The sequence below is a fragment of the Motacilla alba genome, chromosome 5, assembly GCF_015832195.1.
Source record: "Motacilla alba alba isolate MOTALB_02 chromosome 5, Motacilla_alba_V1.0_pri, whole genome shotgun sequence".
Taxonomy (NCBI): Eukaryota; Metazoa; Chordata; class Aves; order Passeriformes; family Motacillidae; genus Motacilla; species Motacilla alba.
The window spans coordinates 32747369-32770525 of NC_052020.1; the positions used below are offsets into that span (position 1 = coordinate 32747369).

Genomic DNA, 23157 nt, shown 5'->3' on the forward strand with positions numbered 1-23157 from the left:
ATTCTCCTTAGATTTGTTCATAATTGTTTACATTACAAGTCTTTTTCAAATTTCTTACTTATAACAGTTTGTATTATTATTGTATAACCTGAGCACATCTCTGCTTGCATAATCAATTATAGTAGAGTGTGCATTAATTATTATACTGGAAAGACAGGGGATTAGGCATAGACTGTACACTAAACTGAGAATGTGTCTACTGGTAATCAAAAGTAAAAGGATATTCCTTCCTGTGTGCATCAAGACTGCTGGAAGAGACAAAGTACTCTGTTCCCTGCTCTCACACAAGGAGCAGTGCCAGTGGTTCTCAGAGAGGCTGGGCTATTAATCCCAGTTTGGGATGGCTATGCTAGCTACTGTATTTAAAATAGAGCTTAGGTGCTCTTTTGGCAGGTATTACGGGGTCCTTGAATTTCCATGTCAGTTTGTAGAGGAGTTGGCTTTTTTTGAGTATAACCACATAATGAAGACAGGAGACCAAGGTAAGTCCTTTCCAAGTGCATGAATAATACCTGTGTAGAGGTACTCTCTTAAAAAAAAAACCTCACTAATTTCTAGACACTTGGAGACATGATTTTTTTCCCAGGTTGTCTATAGTTTCTGTGAATATGTCTAAATTGAAGAAAAAATGGGTATTTCTGATTATATCTTTAGTAAATTGCTCAGATTGGGAAGTCTTTATAGTGAAAATTTGATGCCTTAAAATACTTCATTTTAATAGACACATAATGCCATTAAATATGATAGAGAGGAGGATGATATCTAGTGTTTGCAGCTGTTTTACAAACTGATTTTTAGGTATTGGACTCAAATGTGGAAATTACCAAGTGATGTTTTGTGTCCTGTATCATTCCAGTTGATTAGATTGCAGAATGGTCCCTTTCTGACCAGAACTACCTAAAAATTGCCATTGAAAAAGCAGTAAACAACGTAGGAGTCTGACTGAGTGCTTGTGTTGAGTAAATGCCTTTTCCATATTTGCAAGAAATTTTAAAGTACATTTTTTATACTGTATTGTAAATTATATTTATTAGAAATAAAATTACATACCGTTGAAAGCTATTGAAAATGCAGGGCAAACTATGAAAAAGGCAGGAATATCCCTGCCTCTACATTGTTGAAACTTGGTTTTCTTGAAGTACTTCAAGTACTTTTTTTATTCTATTTCTATGCAAAAGGAGAGAAGACTGCATAAGAGATTAAAGGGAAAAAAAAGACTGCAAAGGAAAAAGAAACAGCAGTCACATCAGTTAGTGCTTGCCTATGTTGCAATTTATATAGGGTTCTCTTCAAATAGAATTCAGACTGAGTTTCAAGTCTCAGCAGAAGTTGCAAAGTATTTCTTAGCTGTCATTGTTCCAGGCATGTCCACTTCATGAAGGCAGGTCATCAGGAGTTGGAACATTTGCTTTGAAATAGATATTCTGGGTAAACTTAAAAGTGAACATAATTTAAAAGCAGTAGGCCCTTCAATTTTAGTTTGCTTTAGTTTGCTGCAGTCTTTTACAATGGATTAATATCTGGTTCTATTTTTTTTAAGTGTATATAGTGATTACATATCACTATATATAATTATATATAAATCTAACTAGTCTAGTTTTAGAAATTGTCTTTTGGGGCTTGTTTATTCATGCACTGGGCATAATTGCAGTATGTGCTATGTTCAATGAATTTTCCTAAGCACCCATTTAGTCTTTCTAATAGGGCACTTGCAAAGTCTCTTAGGCAGAAGGGTTAGAAGTGTCTATGGATGAGAATCCTCTTTCGATGGAAAATGGATTTTTATTATTACTGTTTTACTTGCCAAGCTTGTACTTGTAGTGTGATTGCCTGTGATACTGAATACAAAATCAGCTCAAATTTCTCTTTTTGAAACCTTTACAAGGCATCTCATTAAATGAGGTTCCTCTGATATGAGGGGCTGGAGTGGTGGTACTAGTGCTTCTCCAAACCCATATCACTGGTTACCAATGTTGCTAAGCTGCTCTTTGCCATTGAAAATAATGGAAGTTCTTGGTTAGAAAATGGTGAATAAGTTTGCCCAAGTTTGAATGTAGCTGGTTTCAAATTTGTCTGAGAGAGTTAATATAATTTAGCCTTATATTCCTAGCATTAAGTACTACAAAATATCAAGACATTTTAAAAAATTAACTCTCTTTTCCTTTCTTATAAAAATCCAAGTGATGTTGAATTGAGCTTGATTAACCAAAGAGTAAATGAAGGCAGAGGATAAGAACGTGTAGCTCTAAATATTTTGAAAAAATCATGATAAAATCATTGCTAATACAGTTAGATAAATTAAGTACTGTGCCATTGGTACTGTGGCTTATGTAGCAATCTGCAGGGAAAGGATGGAGAGAAGAGTGGTTGTGTTGTTTACATTCTGCTTTTTGTTTGTACCTGATAAAGAACAGTAAATATTAGCTCTAATGATGAAGTCTTCTGTATTGTAAAAACAAATAATTTGCATAGCACTGGTTTCACAATAATTTTTCAAGTATTGACATACCACTGATTATTCAGTTTGATTAGGATTTATTGTCCATGCATAGAGTCCTCCATCAGAGAGACAGACCTAGTAGTCTTTGCAATTGGTGATGCCTTCCAAAATTTATCCCATAATTCACATGCAGCACGGATAGCAGTGATTACTTAGCACATTCAAAGAATTTTTTTAATGTTATGGTAATACTGTTATTTTCAATAAACCATCCAATACCCAAGTAATTTGAACACTATTCCTGCTGTTTTATTGTATTGTGATATAAACATAAATGCAGTGTTAAAAGCTATACCAATGGTGTCAGACTCCTTAAGGACTTGAGAAAACTGTCATAACTTCTAAAATAACTGATAATCGTTTGTGGGTCAAAAAGAGCAACATGCTGTATTGCTAAGCTTTCTGCTTTCTTTTTCTCAAGGTTTGTCTGAGATTTAATTTTATGTGAAGTACACAAAACACTGTCAGTGAAACATTATCACTTTGTAAAAGCTGTTTAGAATATGGTCTGGCACAAAATGTGCAGAAATAAAAAAGAATACTCACAACTTCTTGCATAGAGCTGAGTTGTATATATTATTTGAAATTGTGACCAAAACCAGAATATGTGATGTGACTGCATCTTCATATTTGCGAGATAAGCCTAGAGCTAGAAACTTAGCTTTTAAAATTTAAAATTATATGCATAAATATGTATGTATAGAATTAAATAAATATGTAGAAGTAAAATTTCATATATGTAGCTTCCTGTGTTTACATGTGTGTGTGTATATACATGTAGCTCTTTACAGTTCTGAGGGGTTTATTTTGTCCTATCCATTGCATAGTATTTCCATTTAAATACGTATTTTGATTTTTCTTCTGGGACTAGGTGGAATGCCTTTCCATTACACTACTAAAAGAACAATCCACTTGAACATTATATTTTTCCCTAAAGGGATGGTCTTTTCTAGTCTTATGATATTTTTCACAGAGTGATGTTAACATTCATGATGTAGTGATTTTATCTTGATTCAAAATGTTTTGTTCTGGTACTAAAAATATTAAGGAGTATCTTATGTATCCTGCAAGACTGTTACACTCAGTACAGTAGGTCCACATTGCCTCCAAATTCCTATTTTATACCTTATGCTCAGAGTATACTGATATATTTGTCAGCATAATTTGATATTGTTTTGGAATGTTTCTTTTAAGACTTGGAATAATTTTTATCATTTTAGTAATGCTAGGTGACCTTGTCGTTTTTTCACACACACAAAAAAAAAAAGTGATTGAAAAATTTTCCAAAAAATGCACTTTGTAAGAGCATCAAACCTGCAAATCATAGTGTGGCATTTTGTGCTTCTCTGCAATCTGGGAAAGATGTTAATGAAAGTTGCAATTTTTTCATCAATATAAATAAATAATGTCATAGATGAGTAGCATAAAATAACACTAAATATTTGCAGAATTCTCTTTGTTTTGCTCAAGAAGTTTAAATCCTCAATGAATTCTTATTATGGGAAGTGCAGTGTAGACACTGTAGTACTGAAACAGTAATTATTGTGTCAATACTTAAATTTAAAGCGAATCACTTTCAAAAAGTAGATGAAAATGTAGAAAGTGAGGGATTGGGTTTTAAAGAATATTTTATCAGGACTACTTTAAAGTTGTATAGACTACAGAAAAATTTGAAAATCATGACTATGCCTTCATTAAATTCAGATTTATTCACTGTTTTATTTTTTCATATGATTTCTAAAATTGATGTTATTTAGGCAAAAGAAAGATAAAGAACCTTACCATACCAACTTAATTTGATTAAACAAATATCAGGTATTGCATTATTGAGATTCCTAACAGTTATAAATCATTTCCAAACCCTGGTGACTTTTGGAGAAGTAACAAAAATGTTTTTCAAGATTAAAGGAGGGTTCATGAGGTTTCTGTTCCAAGTACAAAAAGAAAGAGGCTTTTCTTTTGGACTTGTGTTTTCAATAGACTGTTTTCCTCCAGTTTTTGAAAGTCCTGTGTTCTGCTTTTATGTAGGGAGGAGTGATTATAAGATCAGAAGAGGGGATTATTGTCAGTGCAGATAGTAAGAATATTTCTGAGAGTTTGTCTAAAACATGTTGTCATTGAGAAAAATTGGAATTTGCAGTATTTATTAGAGATCTTGTGTAAGTTTTTGTGTACTCACACTCCATGCCAAGATGATCTGCTCATAGAAATAATAGCAGCATAATGATTTAGTAGTTTGAAAATGGGTATATGAAATTCTGAAGAAATTTTTAGAGGTACACAACAAATGTGCACATATAGCAGAACAAGTGACATTGTTTCTTGCAGTAAATTTTCAGGTGAAAATTGTACACCTTTATTGCCAACTGACATTTGTTTGACCATAGTGGCCTACAGTTTCCCATTAGAGTAATACCAAATGAAATGTAGTAAATCTTACTTCCTCAACCATGCCTTTCTTCTCATATATTCATTATCAGGTAATTTCACATTCCAATAACTCATGTCACTATAATAATATTTGCTATAATACTTGTTCTATATTAAAAAAAGACTTTGGCACTTTGAGAGAAGATACCATTTTAAACTAAAAAACCTGTGAAAGCCTCAGGGTTTTTAATTTGTCTGTCAACAGTTAAAATTTTTGAATTCCTTAGTCACTTAATTACTCTACATGTACTTCAGTCTTATATTTTTTGTGACAGTTCAGGAATGATTGCAAATCCTTTGTATCTTCACATGATAAATTAATTACAAAGTATGTTTGTGTTAGACTGACTCAGCATAAAGGTAGATGTGAATGAGCTGTTTGTAAGGGTCTAAGTCAAAAATATGCAGACTTGCTGATAAAATGTCTGCTTTTTCATCAAGGAACTGTCAGGCTAAAACTTTGTTTTTCATGCTTGTTATATTACATATTTTTTATTCAAGTACTTCAGATTAATGAATGTGATTGATATTTCAGGTAAGTGGTAGTGAACATTTTTGACTAGGTTTGCATGACTTGTTCAAATATTACATTGAATAATTTTATATCTTGATCAACCTTAAATGAAAATTTACTTTTTCTTACAGAATGTGGTATTTTACTCCAGCACAGTATGCTGCAGGTGTTATTTCTACAAGGCTAGTTGCTGAAAAGCTTAATTTGACAGTAAAATTTTGGTGGAGAGTCTGATTTATAAATACTTTCAGGAGCTCTTTTCTACAAATGCTGGACATTGCAAAGGCTGAACATTCAGTACTATGAAAGATATTCTCTAAATGGTAAAGGTTTGTACAGTTCTTTGGAGTTGAAGTCATAAGAAGAATATAAGCAAACTGTCCTATTGAAAGTATTTTTCCTTTTAAAGTTAGTAGAGTTCACTGGCAATGTGAGAATGCATGTATGTGTGAGAGTGTGAGTGTGTGTGTATATCAGTGCACATTATGCAGATTTCAAAGCTATGAAATGCAGTTTTGAAAGATGTAGTATATGGGAGAATGAATTATCTAAATGTATATAAACATATCTACTTATCAGAATTTTTAGTGTAAGTGAAATTGACTTATTTAACTGGAAATTCTTACATGGTTTAGAATGTGTAAAAATAAGCAGGCAACTACCTTGCTGTTGCATTGTGACATCTAAGAGTTAATTTTAGAGAAATCTTTTCTTTTTTTCCAATTTGTTTCCAAGAAAACATAAGGGAAAGAAGATTTGTTTCTAATGGACAAAACAGCTCATTTTCATTTAAGACATGTTTTTCTTACATAGTTCTGAGCCTTGTGCTGTTGCATGTGGTAAAAGAACTAAAAAAGGAAAAGTAGGTATCACGTCATGCCTACAGCTTTACTTTCTCAAAAAGGACTGTTTGCTCACAGAATTACTAACAAGAATCAAAACCTACATGCCTCAGTATTTGCCAGCATGTGTTCTGAAATTCTTCATTAAATAACACTGCTTTGACAATACTCATATAGAAATAAATGAGACTAGACAATTCTTGTATGGTATTTTCCTAGAGTAACTTCCCTTAGTGGAAGTCTGTTAATTACTTGAATGACCCAAATCATGGTGTATACCTCAGACAACCAGGGCAAGAGAGTCTGTTCAGTTTTGTAGGTGCTATGCTGGATCCATGTCTTCTTGGTCTTCATTGTGGACGGGTACCTTGCCATTAGCAACTAGAAGTTGGTCTGCATGGAGGCCGTGTGGTCAAAGCAAGGGAAAAAGACCTTGTTTCTATATTCAAAAATGTAGTTTACATATAACTTTCTGCTCTTACAGTTTGTTAAGATACTATTTTAAAAAAGAAATCTAAAAATTAAATTCTGCCTGTCTGAGGTCAGAGTATGATGCAAGTGAACTGAGTTTCATTATCTAAACCATTAAACTTCTCTTAACTAGAAACATACAAACTAATATTCCTTTGACCTTTCTCTTGATTTAATAAGTGGTTTGTCTTCAGCAAGACATTGATTTGTGACATAATAATATAGGCCAGTACCTGCCTTCATAACACAAATACTCTTTTTTTTTTTTTTTTTTTCATTCTGAAGCATTTATACATGTTGGTAGGTTAAAATCCTAGCTTTTAAATCCAATCACAGATTTGAACTACCAATTCTGGATGAGTATAACTGCTCTTGATTGCAAAATAGTTACACATAAAATCACCAGCACTTGAAATAGTCAGTGTAGCATCAGAACAGAAACATGCATGATTACTTGACTGTTTTGTAGTTGTTCACTGGCATCTTGTTGTTCTGATGTAATGCCATTTATTCAATCTGGAGTTGACTGTTCAGGTTAATTTTGGGTATTAAATTAAATAATCAGTCTTTGTGAAGGTGATTTTGTAAATAAGATTTCCTGAAAGGAGTGTCTGCAGGCAAGTTGCTCTGTAATTATTTGAATATTTAAGAGTTGGAAGTCCCAAAGGTGAAGCAGACATTTATTTGAAACCAATTCTCTGCACAAAATGCAATTAAAAAAAAATTGTTCAGCTGTAGATTTTGCTTCATTGTCAAGTCTTTGTAGCCCTGTGGCTGGAATGCAGGCCTCAGTTAACAGTTACTCAGTTAATAGGTTTAAAGAAAAAAGGCCAATTCTGTAGAAAACTCTTTAGGTAGCCTTTAAAATAGTGGATGTATGTTCATTTTTATTTTAGTATTCTATAATCTTTGATAAATATGTCATACTCTATCAGATTTTACCAAATGCCTGCTGGGTTCAGTATGATACTATTTTAATTGGAAAAAATGAATCAATTAATCTAAATTAAATAATTTAGAAAAAAAATGTTGTGAAACAGTGTGGGATCTAAAGTGATGGAGCAAGTTTATTGAATTCTGGGGAAATAGTTAATAAATAAAATAAAGAATGAATTAATTAATGAATGATTTCTAATTAATAAGACTAATTGTTCACTTTGTAAATGCAGCTAAATGGAGAATCAGTATATCAGGAAAACTTGGATTTATGGTGTGGTATGTGGCTATAGTGAAAGATTTTTCCTGGTTTTCCATTTCTCCTGTTTAGAATGTAATTCTAGCCTTTTCAAAATGCTTCTATTTGATATTAGACTTTGAGAGTGGTATTTCTGTCTCTTTTGCTTTCCTTCCTTTTTCCTTTGCTGTGGTGTGTGTATGTGATTATGTGCAAACAAACGTATGCCTGCACCATTGCCCTGAACATTTGGCGCTTCTAGGTAGGAAGAGGACCATGTCCCAATTAAATGTGTTTATTGGGAGATTGCAACCAGATACTGAGGGCGCCCCTACACTGAATTAATAGATGGTGGGGGGGTGTGGGGGTGTGCAGTGTTTCAGTAATTGCATTTGTAAAACTCTGGAAGTTAGGCCATCAGTTTTGCTTAAAGGTGGGTGGCAGGGTGCCTATGTCCTATGAAGAGCATTTGTAAAAATGTATCTAATTAGCTCTTAGAATAGATTAGTTACATAGTATGATTGCCTTGTATAGATAATGTTATTCAGTAATTTGCTTTTAAAGCAAGTTGAGATAAGGCCACCAAAGGCTTTTGAACTTAATAATGAGAGTGTTCACACAGGGATTTCATGTAAATCCACATTAAGTTAATTCCCACCTGGTTTTGGAGCTACTTCTTCCTAAGGAATGAAGGCATGAGGTATATGTGTTTTGAGGTCCCTGTGTGGAAGACAAGAAAGTCCCAGATGATGTGTAGTGATCTGCAATCACTATGATGATCTATGTGATTTGTTGCTAGTCTTCAGAGCCTTACCAAATAGTGGGTTTTCAATTTGACATAGAGTTATTATATCCTTATGTCTCAGAAATATTTCCATACTGTCTTTGATTACTTGCAGCTGCATCAGACAGACATATCAAAGCTTAGGAAAAATCACATACTCTGTTTAATCAGTGATCTTAGAATGCCTCAGAAATTATAAGGCAAAGCACATATTTAAGAGTTTTCCATCCAAATAATGGTAGAAGCCTAAAAGTCCTGTCACTAAGGTATATCGTGTCAGTAACCCACCTGAAAATATGGGTGTATGCAAATGTATGGTAATTTTTATTTAGACACAAATGACCTTAAACATTAATTTGAGTTTGGATAATGGTTCTCAGTTATTCATACAAGCTTTAAGAAGGATATTAATTGGAAACACAGTTTCATTTAGACACTATATTTTATATCTTGGTCATAAAAATGAACTCTATTGTGACAAAGCTGTGAAACACATGAAGCACATGTCAAAAATTGAATGTAGTTTACCCATTCTTCAGCTGTTTATACTTAATTTTCTTACCAAGATCTGTTCTACACAGTAAATTTTTAGGGATATTCTGCGTTTTTCTGAATGGCAGTGCTCAAATTTTCTTGCAATACACGTGAATATACATAGACACAGGTCTAGCACTTCATTTTTCTTTGTTAATATTTTGGCTGTTGTATGCAATATTTCATTTCAGATAGACATTATTAAGGTGGTGAATAGTGCTGTGCAGTGATATGCTTAGCAGTAACCTTTACTCATAATGTGATATTGTCTGTATGTCTTATTTTGTTCAGCTTTCTCTGGCACTGATGAAGCCTAAGGCTGCTGTTTCTTTGAGTTGCTGATAATTTTTTATCTGATTAACTGACACATTTAGTTGAAATCAGACACAGCCCTTAGGCTGGGCATGGATTTAATTTAAAAAGTATCAAAGGTTTGCACTGTGTGCTGTTTAATCATCATGTTTATCAGGCAAAGAAAAATTACCGGAAGGACCATAGGGAGAGGGTTATCTTAAGGAGCAGTAACTTGGGAAATTGATAATAACTCTGAGGTAATTTACAGCTAACTTTTACATTCATTAATATAACATTTTCCACTAATAGTTACAGTGCATGTAATATACTAATTAAATTGAAAACATTAGCACTAATTTTCTTTTTGCTGAACTCTGAAAGGGTCAGGTAAAGACATTAAAATATGAAATTATAGAAAACCTCCATACTGGTACCACTGCAATAAATTTTGTACTTTCTAGTAGAATACCTCTACCAGTACTATATGCTACAATGCATATGTAGTAATTCCCTCAGATTACTGTTACAATCATTAATTGAAAAAAGAAAAAAATAAAATAACAGTGTACTAGTAGAAATTCATCTATTTATCTTTCACTTTAGCTGTGAAGCTGTATGTTAGAACTATACATGGATGTAACAGAGGTACCTTAAAAACAGCAGTGATGTTTTGGAGCTTTCACAAAAATATTTAATTTTTTATACTATTTCCTGATAGGAAATGCAATCAACAGTAATTTATAATACACAAAGAGCAGCAATTTTGAATTTTGTTGTTCATTAAACTGTTTAAAATAATAAATAACTTTTAAACCAGGATACCTTAAACATAAATTGTACACTTTAGTACCGTTACAGTTTCAAAGATCAATTGCTGCTCTAACACAATGGTTTATGAAAATTATTGTCTTGTCCTCTGAACAGGAATAAATTAACTGTTATAACAAGATCTAGAATAATTGTGTAATTTAACTTACTGTTAAAACATAGCTAATAATACTCTTAGGTGTATAAGAAAAAAAAAACCTAAATATTGTCTTATTTAGTTGCTTTTTAACAGGTTTCTTTTTCTACCTGCCTTTTGAAATGAGTACTTTCCGTAGCTCTAAAGGGGAAAAGTAAGTTCTAAAATGTCATATGGAAAATAAAACTTTGTTAGCATCTGTGTACATTTTTGTTTGGCATCTGGTTTTATTTGCACATTACATGTTTTGTGTTGTAATACTTTATGACAGAGGATATTGTACTGAGTATAAGTACTCCAAATATTCCAGAGAATCAGTTTATTTTTATTTTGGAGTAGCCTATTGCACTAGAAACATATTAGTAAAGTTTAACATAGGTAAATCATCTCTTAAATGAACAGTGTATGCTTTTTAAAACAATAATTTAAAAATCCACTCAACCTAAGAAAAAAACACCTTTTCATATTAACTTTCCTCAAATGTTTTTTTCTCTTATCTGTTACTTTTTATGTGATACAGCATGTAACATCTTTCCTTCTGAATTTTCCTAAATTCAGTGCAGATCCCTGGTATTTACCTGTAGATGTCAGCTTGGTTTACCCTTGCTGAGTGCAGTTTTGTGAACACACTTTTAATGGTACCAAACCTGATCAGATTCCACATTAAAAGTGACGGCATTATTGATTCTGGGATGGATTCTCTGCTAACCATGATCAACTCTTAGTCAAACAAAATGCTGTCTGTTTGCTAGGTGTCCAATAACTCTTTCAATACCAAAGAATAAGTCCAGGGAAGAAGTAGCTTTCAGTTAGTATTACTTGCATGCTTCAGCTGCTGAGCTGAATGTACTGTGGGACAAGGCTTTATGTAAACTTTGTCCAGTTGGGGAGTTTGTGAAGGTTATTAGACCATAGTTTTTTTCTGTTCTATCTCATGCTCCATCCTCCTTCCTTTCAAATCTTCTTATTTCTTGAATTTCTGCCACTCCAGCCCTCATTTGTTGAACTGGACGAAATACGGCAATTGACTTCATTCAATTTCACTGAATTTAACTATATTAACTACTTCTCCCATTTCAAAGCATGTATTAAGTATATTGGTGTTTCTCCTCATGGAAGCTATTGTCCAGACAGTGATGAAAGTTTATATTTGCTGTTTACCATGAGAAGAACTGAATGAAAAGAGACGGCAATAAATATACCTCTGAGAATTTTTTTAAACATGAATGCTAACCAAAACTGCAAAATGACGTGATTGCCATTTTGAATGCCATTTCAAAAGACAATTAAAACTTACATATTATCAAAGGAAATAAACCAGAATAAGGGCAGACAATCTTCTATGCTATTATTTGAATTAGATTTAACATAAGTTGTAAGCAAGCATCCAATAATAGCCTTGTTTTTGCATTGCTAACATCAAGATATATTGCATGCACATGTACATATTTGTGTTGTGTTGTGTACCAATACTTATATGCATTCATAATCATGCACATCCAATGTGCTACAGATTTGTACAGTAAAAAACACCCAAACAACCTCAAAACAAAACCTATGAGAAATCTTCTTGATGCATTAGTTTCAAGTTTGGGCCATTGTTTCAATAGTCATTTAGTATATGTTCTGTGACCTTCTGTGGATTTTAAAATTCCGTTATCATAGGATGGTTATGAAATTTCCTGGGACTCATGACTAGAATTGTTTTAATCCCAAACAAGTAGGTTTGTGCAATAGATTATTTTAGTATAGAAGTATTGTGTTTGTATAAGAACAAAACACTTAAGTTTCTACTTCCATTTACCTTTTTTTTTGTTTGACGGAGTTTTCTTAGCAAGTATCTTTGCAGATGCACATATTTTGTCAGAGCTTGAAAAACAGAATGAATAAAAATACATTTATGGCTCTGGGAGCTTGTTGAAAGTGTATTGGGCAAGTCAGTTGCCATCTTCATGAATGAACAGGAGATTCTGCAAATCTGTCTATTTGGAAAATCAGATTTCACTCCATATTTGTTTATTATGAGGTTACTATCGTTTTTTTAAGTTTGTGATATACTTACTCTCTAATATCTCTCATCCATCTATTTATTTCACGTTGTTAGAGGAAGAAGAGTGTACATAGTGCAAATATATGTAATGAAAATATTGTGGTAACTAAACATCTGCAATACATTATAATAAATATTATTATGATAATGAACATAATCTCATTTGTTTTGATGAGGTAAGAGAAATGCATGTGTTATTAAACAGGTTGCTCAGAAAAGTTGTGAATGCCCTATCACTGGAAGTGTTCAAGGCCAGGTTGTATGAGCCTTTGACTCAATCATTCAATGATTTGCAACTCAAGCAATTTAAAAATGCAAGATCTCACAAAATACTGGAACTATGTGCATTTTGAAATGTTACATTCTCAGTGGGTTTACAAGAAAAAATAAAGTGCTGTTTGTTGGCTTAGGTGATTTAAATAAAACAGAGAAAATGTGTCTTGGAAAACCTTTTTTTATAGCAGAATTTTTAAAAGGTGATGTTGAGTAAGTTTCCTGTGAGTTTTCTTGTTCTGATGTTAAGATAAAAGAGTAATCTCACATTCTCATGTGCTGTGTACCATGGAAAATGCTAACAATTCAGTTAATTGTATGATGTATGTTGCTGATAATTATCTGTAGGTGGACTAGCTAACATGTCACTTATAGGCAAAAGCTGGAAGGAATTTTTGAGATGTTTGGAAAACCTCAGGATAATCTGTTACATCTGATACTCTTCAGTTATCTTGGTTATTTCTTCTCTAGAATGATACTTGAGTCAAGTAGACTGCATTAGAGTAATAACCATGTAGTAGGTCAGCTGAGCTGCTCCCCTCTGTGGCAAAACTGCATTCCAGCCTATTCTGTTCTATGTACTGCACACAGGAAAAATAATTATTCTTGGTTGATTCTGCAAGTAGAGATGTTGAATCTCTTCAGCTTAAAACATTATATACTGTGTCATTGATATTCCACGTCTTTTTTTAGGACAAAGAAGGAGTAGAGGGTGTATCTGTGGGAGCCATTCTTTCTGACTACCAGAGAGTTCGAGTGGAAGATGTGTAAGAAAATATTAATCTTTTTCAGAATACACATTCTGGAGAGTACTTGTCTGTTTTCTAAGTCAAATTTAAAGCAGAGACAGTTGCCTGATTTCTCATGTTCTATGATACCAAATGGATTCTATTCATTAATATAGGTATTTCTTTTTTTCTTTTATTTTTCTTCCTTTTCCCCCCCCTGAAACCATGTGTTCATTAGTAAAAATCTAGTAGAAACTATACCAGAGTTTTTGACTGGTCTTCAGATCTCTCTTCATCTGTTGAAAATACTCAGAGATTTGGTATGAAAATAGTTGAGTAGGTTCAGTTCTTTGATTTCAACAGGAAGCTCACTCAGTTCCAACGACCACAGTGTTATGATTAAGTCCCTCTGTTTTTCACTAGCGTTTTAATATAGAGGAGCATCCTGTGACTTGTTATAAGGAATTAGATAGAAGAGAATCTTTCTGAGCACATCTTCCCTTAATGCCTTAAATCTAAAATTTGTTATTACTAATCAGGAGCTTCCACTGGTCATTCCTATTGCGTGCAAAAGTCTATATAAATCATGATTCTTTTAAGAGTCTTAATTTTGAAAGAGCATTATGGAATGGTAGTTGTGTCTGTTATGTAGGCCAATATTTGATCTGAAAAAAGATTTTCACTCTATGTATCTGATGAAATACAAAACCACCTTGTGTTAAAAATTATAGTTTCATGATTTCATTAATGATTTGTTGATGATGAAAGCAAGTATCTGGAATCCTTTATGAACTGTAAGAACAGTGAAATTAATGTATGCCAACTCAGCTCACGTCAGCAAGTTACATTTGTTTTCTTTACAGTTTACATAGATAAATTGCAGTCAGAAATAACTCCTTTTTCTTTATACTTATACATTTTAATAATTGCCTCACATGTTAGTAGAATAAAAAAAAAGATCACTTTTGTTGATTGTTTTAAGTCTTTACCACAGCTAAGAGATTGACAGGAAATCACAGTATTTCGAACAGGCATGATTATTTCCGAGCTTGTAAAATAGTTCACAGGGATCTGTAGATTTAGCCCTTGCAATAAGGTTGTTTCGTATGAGCCATCCCAATTAATCCAGCTAATTTTTTAGCTGAATTTAGGCACGTAAGTAACTACTTAGCATTCAGAGCTGCTAAGTAGTTCTATTATAAAACTTAGTGCTCTGTTAAAGCATATCAGAGTAATAATTATATTATTATATAATTATATATTATATGGGTGCTAACTATGCATTTGCATGTCAACATTAAACATACATTTAATTATATAGTCTTCCCAATCATACTAGTGGATCTATCTGACATGGGGAAGTATGCCCATATATGTGGGCATACTTCCCTTTCTTATGAGAAAGACCTTGTATTATGAAAAACATGATAATTTACAAATAAATGTAAATCTTAAGGACTCTGAACTAGTCCCATAGTTAAATGTTTAAGTTTTTCAGAGACCTTCCACATTTAATCACCAACTGATAGTTCTTGACAATATACAGAAATGTTACCTATCAATAATGCAAATTAGTGATTCTCTAATTTGATAAACAATCAAATGCTGTGTATCAAATGCTGTCTATATATGATATGTATCAAAACAAATTATTAACTTTACAGTAACAAGTTGTTAATTTGTATCACAAGCTGTATATATTCTCCTGAATGATTCTTTTCCTTGGGTGTTGATCCAAATCACGGCAACAAATTCAGCATATTGTACTAGTGACATGTGCCACATTTATCACAGAGCAGTAACTTTGTCCTTAGCTGTGTTCACAAAAGTGATGACTTCCTAAGGTGCTAATTGCTTTGTGTCCCAAAAGGTTTAGGAACACAAAGTAATGGCTTTACTTAAATTCCTGTGCAGATCTGTTTACTGCAGTGAGTTGCATCTTACGTAGATGAATCATAGTCAGAACAAGTTTATTATTTTGTTTTAAATATATATTAGACTTAATGTTTATAATGAAATATATGAATGGTAAAGTGTTGAAATTATAGAAGAAAAATTATTTCAGGATAGGAAAAAATATTTTTTCATCAACTTTACATTATTAATACTGTGTAAAAGCATTATACTTGGCTTTATCCAATTTTTTTGTTTGTTTTTAAGGTGCAGAAGGCTCAATCTTCAGCCTTTAGCTTACCTCTGGCATTGGAACCAGGAAGTACTGCTTAAAGAAATGATATCATCTAACGTTCAAGCCATAATCATAAAAGTGGCAGCTTTTGGTAGGTATTCAGATTCTGAGCAATATTGTCAACTGGAATTTCCCATGGACAAATCCACAACATAACAGAGGAAAACACAACTTTTGTTGCATGTTTTAAGATACGAAATGTATCTTAAAGACTCAAGAAAATTATAAAAAATGGCTCAATACCAGTTGTGATGTCTGAATAATTAATTTAACAGGATGCAATTAATTCTTAAAGGATACATGGAAAAGCTGGAAAGCAGTTCTTCCTAACATAGTCATTAAATTCCTCTCATGTTTTTTTTGTTCTGGTTTGGTTTTGATTTGCAGTAAAGATGCATGTATAATTCGGTAGTTCACAGTTTTGTCATTTATAGATGATACAGGCTTGTGACTAGACAATATTATAAAGCAACCATGAAAGTTTTAATAGAAATACATCAAGTTAATATCAAGCAAGATGTAATTATGAAGCCAAAATATTTTGTGTAACAGCAGACTTGGAGTTGGTAAATCATAAGAGCAAACAGAAATAATTCATCATTGCCTCTAAATTTTTTTTTATATTTAAAATGTAGTTGCTTAGCATACCAGAAAATCAACATCTTTTCATTATCAGATATATAAAATGAAGTTATGAAACTTGAAGCAAATCAATATGAAAGCTAACATATCTGTTTATCTGTTTGCTTGAATGTACAGGTAAGATGAAGTGAAGTTTCATTACAAGGCTTATGGAATGATAAAAGCCTAAGGAGCACATGAGAAACATGTTAATAATACAATATGTTTATTTCAGGCCCCTGTGCAGTTTTCTATTCAGAGTAGCAATAGGTTTTTAAGTGTAAAATGTGACCAAAGGACCTTTTCTTTTGGGGTTGACTATAAACTTGCAGCCCCCTGTAGCAAACAGTGGTTTGTATCATACAAGTGGCATGAGTGGTTAAAGATGTATATTTGGAAAATAGTGTTGCATAATCTTTCATTAGAAGTTCAATGTTGGGTTTACCTGGACAAGTTTCCCATCAAATACCTAATTCTTGCTCTCAAAGAATTCTTTATAATAAAGAATTTCTCCTTCATTGTTAACCAAGATTTGAGTTATAATCCCTTTAGACTGGATGGTTTAAATTAATTTTTAAAAATTAAGTATTTTTTAAAATTTTATTTATTTCTCCCTCTTTATCTGGTATAGTTTCTAACTAGATTTTAAATTGTCACTATGATGGTCTCACTCTATTGTTCTGTATGATCTGCTAGGGCTGAGAGGAGGATTAGAATGATTAGAAATACCACATGCCCTCATTCATTTACAGGTAACAAACAATGTAATTTATTCGCATTTTCCTGAATTTTGGGAGGTCATTTACAAATACATAGCAATTGAATACCATGTTTTCTACTACAAAACACTTGATTTTAAATTGGGGGAAAAAAAAGTTTCTAAAATAACTGTTTCCAAGCCATATAAAGTATAATTATATATTTATGTTATATTTCCATAAAATAGAATGTGTTCGTTGCTTATACTGGCATTTAGAAAAAAATGAAATCCACAAAGCATATGTTACATGTTTTTTCACATCAGAATTACTTTTTTAAAGAAAATATATTATTTAAATAATAGATAAAACTGTTTCCCAAATAGACATCATTGATGACCTGTCATGCCTGCAGGAAGATAAGCTTGTCTTTTGTATTCTACAGTCTTAAAAAAACTTAAAATGCACTGGTTAGTGCACAAAGAGTGCTTTGTGGGCTATTCATTGGAAGAGCGAATACCATAAATACTTGTAGATAGCAATTAGATAGAAAATCACTCCGAGTTATTTTTCCTTTTTATTTTTTTGGCTACAGGTAAAAGAAAGATCTTATCAGAGTCAATTTCTCACCTGCCTCAGGCAGACGTAATTAGATGTAAGCAAATTTAATGGAGCTTTTGTGCTCTGGGGCCATTCTGTAATGCTTTAATAATTGCATGCCTTATTAAAGTGGATTTAAGGTATGAAGGCTGTTTAACATATCAAGTGGCAAAGAAGATAAGATATAGTTTAACTTTTTGCCTTTTAGATTAATAATCAAAGCTAAACTGCAATGAAAATATTTAAAATAACAGATTTAAGAGTCTGAAGGGTAATGCATTAGGTGATACATTGTACAGCTGTTAATGCAAGAAGCAAATCTGTAACCTGAGCTTGACATTCATTGGCGCTGGCATACTTGTACACCCGCCTTGTCCTGTTTTCCATTAACTCAGTGCTGGTATTGACAAGGTAAAAGCCTGTCGTTTTATGTAGAAAACACATAATTATGCAAGTAAATGAGCATTAGTTTAGTACATTTCCCTAAATCCACCATTACAAATTAATACCATAAACCTTGTCAGTGGCAAGAGTTTTCTATCTCAGAGTAGTATAGTTTTCCAGATGGGATGCCAATTGCTCTCACTTATATGCAAAAAAAGTATTGTTAGCAACCTTTTTCACATGCCTTCTGTTGATCTATAAGTAGATCAGCTTTCTTTCCTTCAGAGTGTATTTCAAAAGCTTTAATGATGAGAGAAAAACATTCCATGATCTAGCAGCAAACCTGAGCACTATACATATGTATAAAAGCTACTTCTGAATATTTATCTCTAGTGCTATTTTCTTGCTGCTAAAGATGCCTGTATGATATATCATACTTTTAGCTTTGAAATATACCCCTCTTCAGTGGAAACCCAGAAATTCAGAAATCGGTTACTCAGTATCAGCAGAAATTTAAGCTATTACTGATTGTTTTTAACATGTGTGTGCCTGATATTCCAGTAATATCCATTGCTCATGTGACACATGGTAATACAGCACTGTGTAATAGAACAATTGTGTAACTATTGTAACACAATAAAAAGATGCATTTTTGATCTCCTTCCTTTTTGGTTTTGTTCTCCAGATTAACTAATACTAATTAACTTGCAGAGTATGTATATAACAGATTCAACTTTAAATCTTGGTAACTTTATATACTGCTCTTAACTGTGCCTCATTCTAAAGTAAATTGTTTCCACTGCAGTACAAGGTGTAATACAAATTTGGAAGTGAGGGTTGGAGGAGGGTTATATTTGGAATGAATCTTTGAGTTTCTTACAACATGATCCTTAGTAAAACTTGGTGTTCAAATTTATTTACTTTCAGTTTACTTATATAGTTATCTGTACCTAAATCTTGTTAAATATTAATACTAAAACTTAAGCACCTCTATACTTCTCAAGATACGACAAACTTCATTTCTCATATATATGAGAATATACTTGAAGTTGATTTTATGTCATGCAGTTAAATGTTTCTAGATTTTTTTTAAGTTTCAAAAGTAGGATTTATACTGAGTGAGTTTTCTAAGTTCACACTGTTGCCTTGAGAATGCAGGGTTGTGTGGAATTGCTTCTTCAATGTTTCAGTCAAAATCAGAACATAAACTGAAATTCCTATCTTTTAGGGGATTAATATGCATTTATGTGCTTTATACATTGCAGCTTCTTCCCAGTTTGATTACAGTAAACTAATCCTTAATTATTTAATTTAATACCTGAAAAAACCCACATTGTTATTATGTGGTCAGATAATTGAAACATTAATTTGAAAAAGAAAAACTCTGATTAAATGATAAAATTATGTTTCTAAGTTCTAGCTGCCCTTTGGACCACAGGAAAGAAATCATACTGTGGCGCTGTTCAACTGTTGAACAATAATAAAAGCTGAAACTTTAAATCAGGGCTGATCAGTCTGCATATGAGGTGGAGCTCTTTTATTTCTTGACTATGTTCTTTACCTTGTATGTCCAGTTGCTATTAGTGCCTATAGACATTCTACATTCCCAGACATGGGTAGAGTTTGAATCACAGGGTCTGTGGAAACCTAAATTTTAAAGTGGTATGGGCCTTAGTTACTAATGCAGGCTATTTCCCAATGGAGTAGTCCTTAGGGAGCCAGTGCCATCTCCTGTCTGTCAGGAAATCCCAAGTTCCTTCACTAAACCCAGCTATCTGTAGTAAGTATATTTAACATAAATCTCCTTTGGAGTAAGAAGATATTGATGCTTGCTTCCCGCAGTCTAGAAAATTGGTGTACCTCTGCTATTCATGAAATCAACTATCCTGATAGTGGAGGGATGAGTATGTTTCTGTATATGAGTTTTTAATTTAAAAAGAGAGAATATTGCTTCTTTGTATAATGAATCTATTATTTAAACCCCGCCACCTAGGTGTCTATGTTACTGTTTATTTGTATGCCTCTAGTGTATAGAAGTGAAATCCTGACTGACTGAAATTGATAGCCATACTCCCATTAATTTTCACTGAGGTAAGGTTTACATGTAAAGAGCTACATTAAAAAAAACCCTAGCCCCACACAGTTCCTGGTTAAGCTCTATAGGGTGTAATTTAGTGTACAGATAAATAGATCTAATAGTAAGTTGCTGCCAAAAGGTCAATCTTTCCATCTCACTTCTAGCTGACTCTTCCAAACCACAAGTCTGTGCTTGCTTCTGCCCCTGTAAAGGCTCCAGTGTTTTTATGGCTGCATGTAGGGGATCAGCAGGATCTGCTTTTTTTGTGGGCAGAGGGAACTTGCTCTGTAGAAACCACGGCTGCATGAAGGGCAGAGCTATATCTCTTTCAATAGAAAGGTTATTACTAACCTTTCTGCAAGTTGGCTGCAATGGCAGATCATATCCTGAAGTAAAATTGTTGGTTGTGAGTTTTATCTGAGCACATCATCTGTGTAATGGAGAGGAACAGTGTTCTTTGAAAATGTGTTTTTAATACTGAGCAATTTTAAAGTAATTTTGAGGAAATGGAAGGACCTTGTCCTTACAGGGGAAGATACTTGCTTCCTCCAAATATTTTTTAAAAATTCTCAGACCATTCACAAACATAACAGAAGGAATTGAATGACATTTTGTTATTAAATCAACATGAGATCCCAGTTGCTTTCTTATATATTGTACAGTAAGGATTGTTTACTTGCCTATTGCTAAGTAAATTAAACATTTACATTATTCTTAGCCAATTCAGCTTATTTACAGGTGATCATGCCATTGCTTTCTTCCTTGTACAGCTACCAGACAGTAGAGCTGTGTTAGGATCAATGACTGTCTTCACAACATTTGCTCTTGAGAACATTCTGTTTTATTAATATTAAAAACACTTAGAATCATAGAACCATTAAGGTTGGAAAAGAACTCTGAGATCATGAAGTCTCACCTTCAAAATCACTGTAACCACTAAATCATATCGCGAAATGCCACATCTGCTTTTAAACGCTTGTTTCTTAAACACCTATTCTGTTTATCATAATTTGAAGTCAAAGATAAAATGACTGATAATATTTTTCAAGTCCTGTCAAATTGTAATGCTTGTAGAGTTTATTCTGGTAGTGATAATGTATTCTAAAACTAGCCTTATACTTCTATTAAAAAAATTATCCTTGTGAGGTGTTGAAGTATTATCTTGTTTACACATATGATCACTTTTAATTAATTTTAGTTTTAATACAATTAGTTTAATATGATTAGTGTTAATATTATCATTTTTAATTGTATCTGTTTTTCCAGATTATAAGTTTGATAAATTACCTATGATGTACTTTGGGAAAGATGTTCTTATTAGCCTTTTCCCCCTTTGAAATCTTGTTTCCTAGCTAGCATATGGTGTTGTGACTGAATTTTCAAACAAATCTTCTGAAACTCGGTTGGCCCTTTAGAGTTTAAGTGCATTTGACACTTTTTCTCTAGGCTTGTTCCCCAATATATTTGTCTACCATCCCATTTATCTCCATAATTCATGTTACTAATGATACAAAAAATGAAAAAGATACCACACCTGTTTGTTCACTGGACATTGCATGAAAAGTCTTGGAAACACTTAAAAAACAGAGAGCCATTTTATCTCAAGCTATTTTTTTTCCTAGTGGAAAAGTTTCATGCAGGAAAGGATCAGCACAGATAAATGGAAATTGTATGCAAGACTGAAAATGAAAAAAAAAATAGCTTGGGATTTAAGATGTGATGCAAAAGAAATGAAGAAGAGAAAAGAGAACTAGTAATGGGCTTAAAGTAAAGAGAAAGTTTGATTCATAGTTGAAAGTTTAGGAAAATAAGATGAGAAAATAATCTTTGCATTCAGAATGGTACTTGCCTTGATGCTTGTATATAAATGACAGATACTTTGTTACCAGTGTAAGATGAGATTTCAGAGAGAGATTTTTGTACATATATTAAGTATAAAGTAATGTTTGAAAATAAATTTTGTTACGGAAAAGGAAGAAATGAGATTTTGCATAAGTCAGTTTAGAGACAAATTAGAGAGAAATAAGATTCCCTCTTCACTAACTCTGAGCCTATGCACTGGAAAATGGGAGGGATGTTGTCATAAAAGATAACAGGAGTTAGAAGGAAGAGTAAGGGATAGGGCCTGAAAACAGAAAAGTAGTTGAAAGCTGATATTGAGTGCTGTTAAGGAGATGTCACAGGCAGACAAAGTAGGAGAGAGACGACTTAAGAGTGAAAAGATCACTTTGCAGTTTGGGGAGATCACATAATCTAAAGAAAAATTTTAATGGACGCAGGAGGCTAGGAGTGCACTATTAGGCATTTAAAGTGAAACAGGAAAGGAAATATGGTCTATAGTGAAAAAGACAGAAGAATAGTCAGAACTTGGAGCTGAAAAATAGTGGAAGAAAGAGAGCTTAGCAAAATATGTCAAAAGTAGAAATAATCTTAACAATATGAAAATCAAGAGGTAAAAGTGGTATAATTTTAATACTAGAATATATACTTGCTGCTCTTTAACATGTGATACAATTTAAGTTCTAGATGCCCATTTATTTTACAGACTTACGTGCTGAAACAGGAAATAAACTCAAACCTTTAAAGACATATCTGTGTAGTTAGAACTGTAGATGTTTGCTTTTCAGGTCACTATGATTTGAAGTTTTGCAGGACTTCTTGTCTTAGTCTGATCTTTTATTTCTGCTCTGGCCTTTTACACTTTTGCAGCAGATCTGTTGATCTTTGCTGTCAGAAAGCTCTATTGATCCACTTGGGGATTGTGACTTTTTTAAAAGTTTATAACTTGTCTGCATGGAGATGGATTTAATGAAAATGGATTTAATGAAAATTTTACTCTCCAATGACATAAATTTTTTCCACTTTCACCACACCTCTTTCCCTTCCACAATGAAATTTCAATTATTTTCTACAAAGCTTACTAGAATTAGAACTGTTCAAAGCATGAAATACCAGAATTCTATGCTAGGGACAAAATAGCACATATCTTTTTATTAAGACACATTTTTATTCACGTGATGCTAGATCAGTT

General features: G+C 32.8%; 1 protein-coding gene across 4 annotated transcripts in view; it reads left to right on the forward strand.

The window, feature by feature from the left end:
* The window catches only part of DPH6 (diphthamine biosynthesis 6), a 186076-nt gene that overhangs the window by 25558 nt on the left and 137361 nt on the right, over positions 1-23157 (forward strand). For all 4 annotated transcript variants that reach the window (XM_038136841.1, XM_038136840.1, XM_038136842.1 and 1 more), the window contains exons 4-5: positions 13524-13597; positions 15719-15837. In XM_038136841.1, the coding sequence (XP_037992769.1) occupies positions 13524-13597; positions 15719-15837 (193 nt within the window). The remainder of the gene's footprint in view (positions 1-13523; positions 13598-15718; positions 15838-23157) is intronic.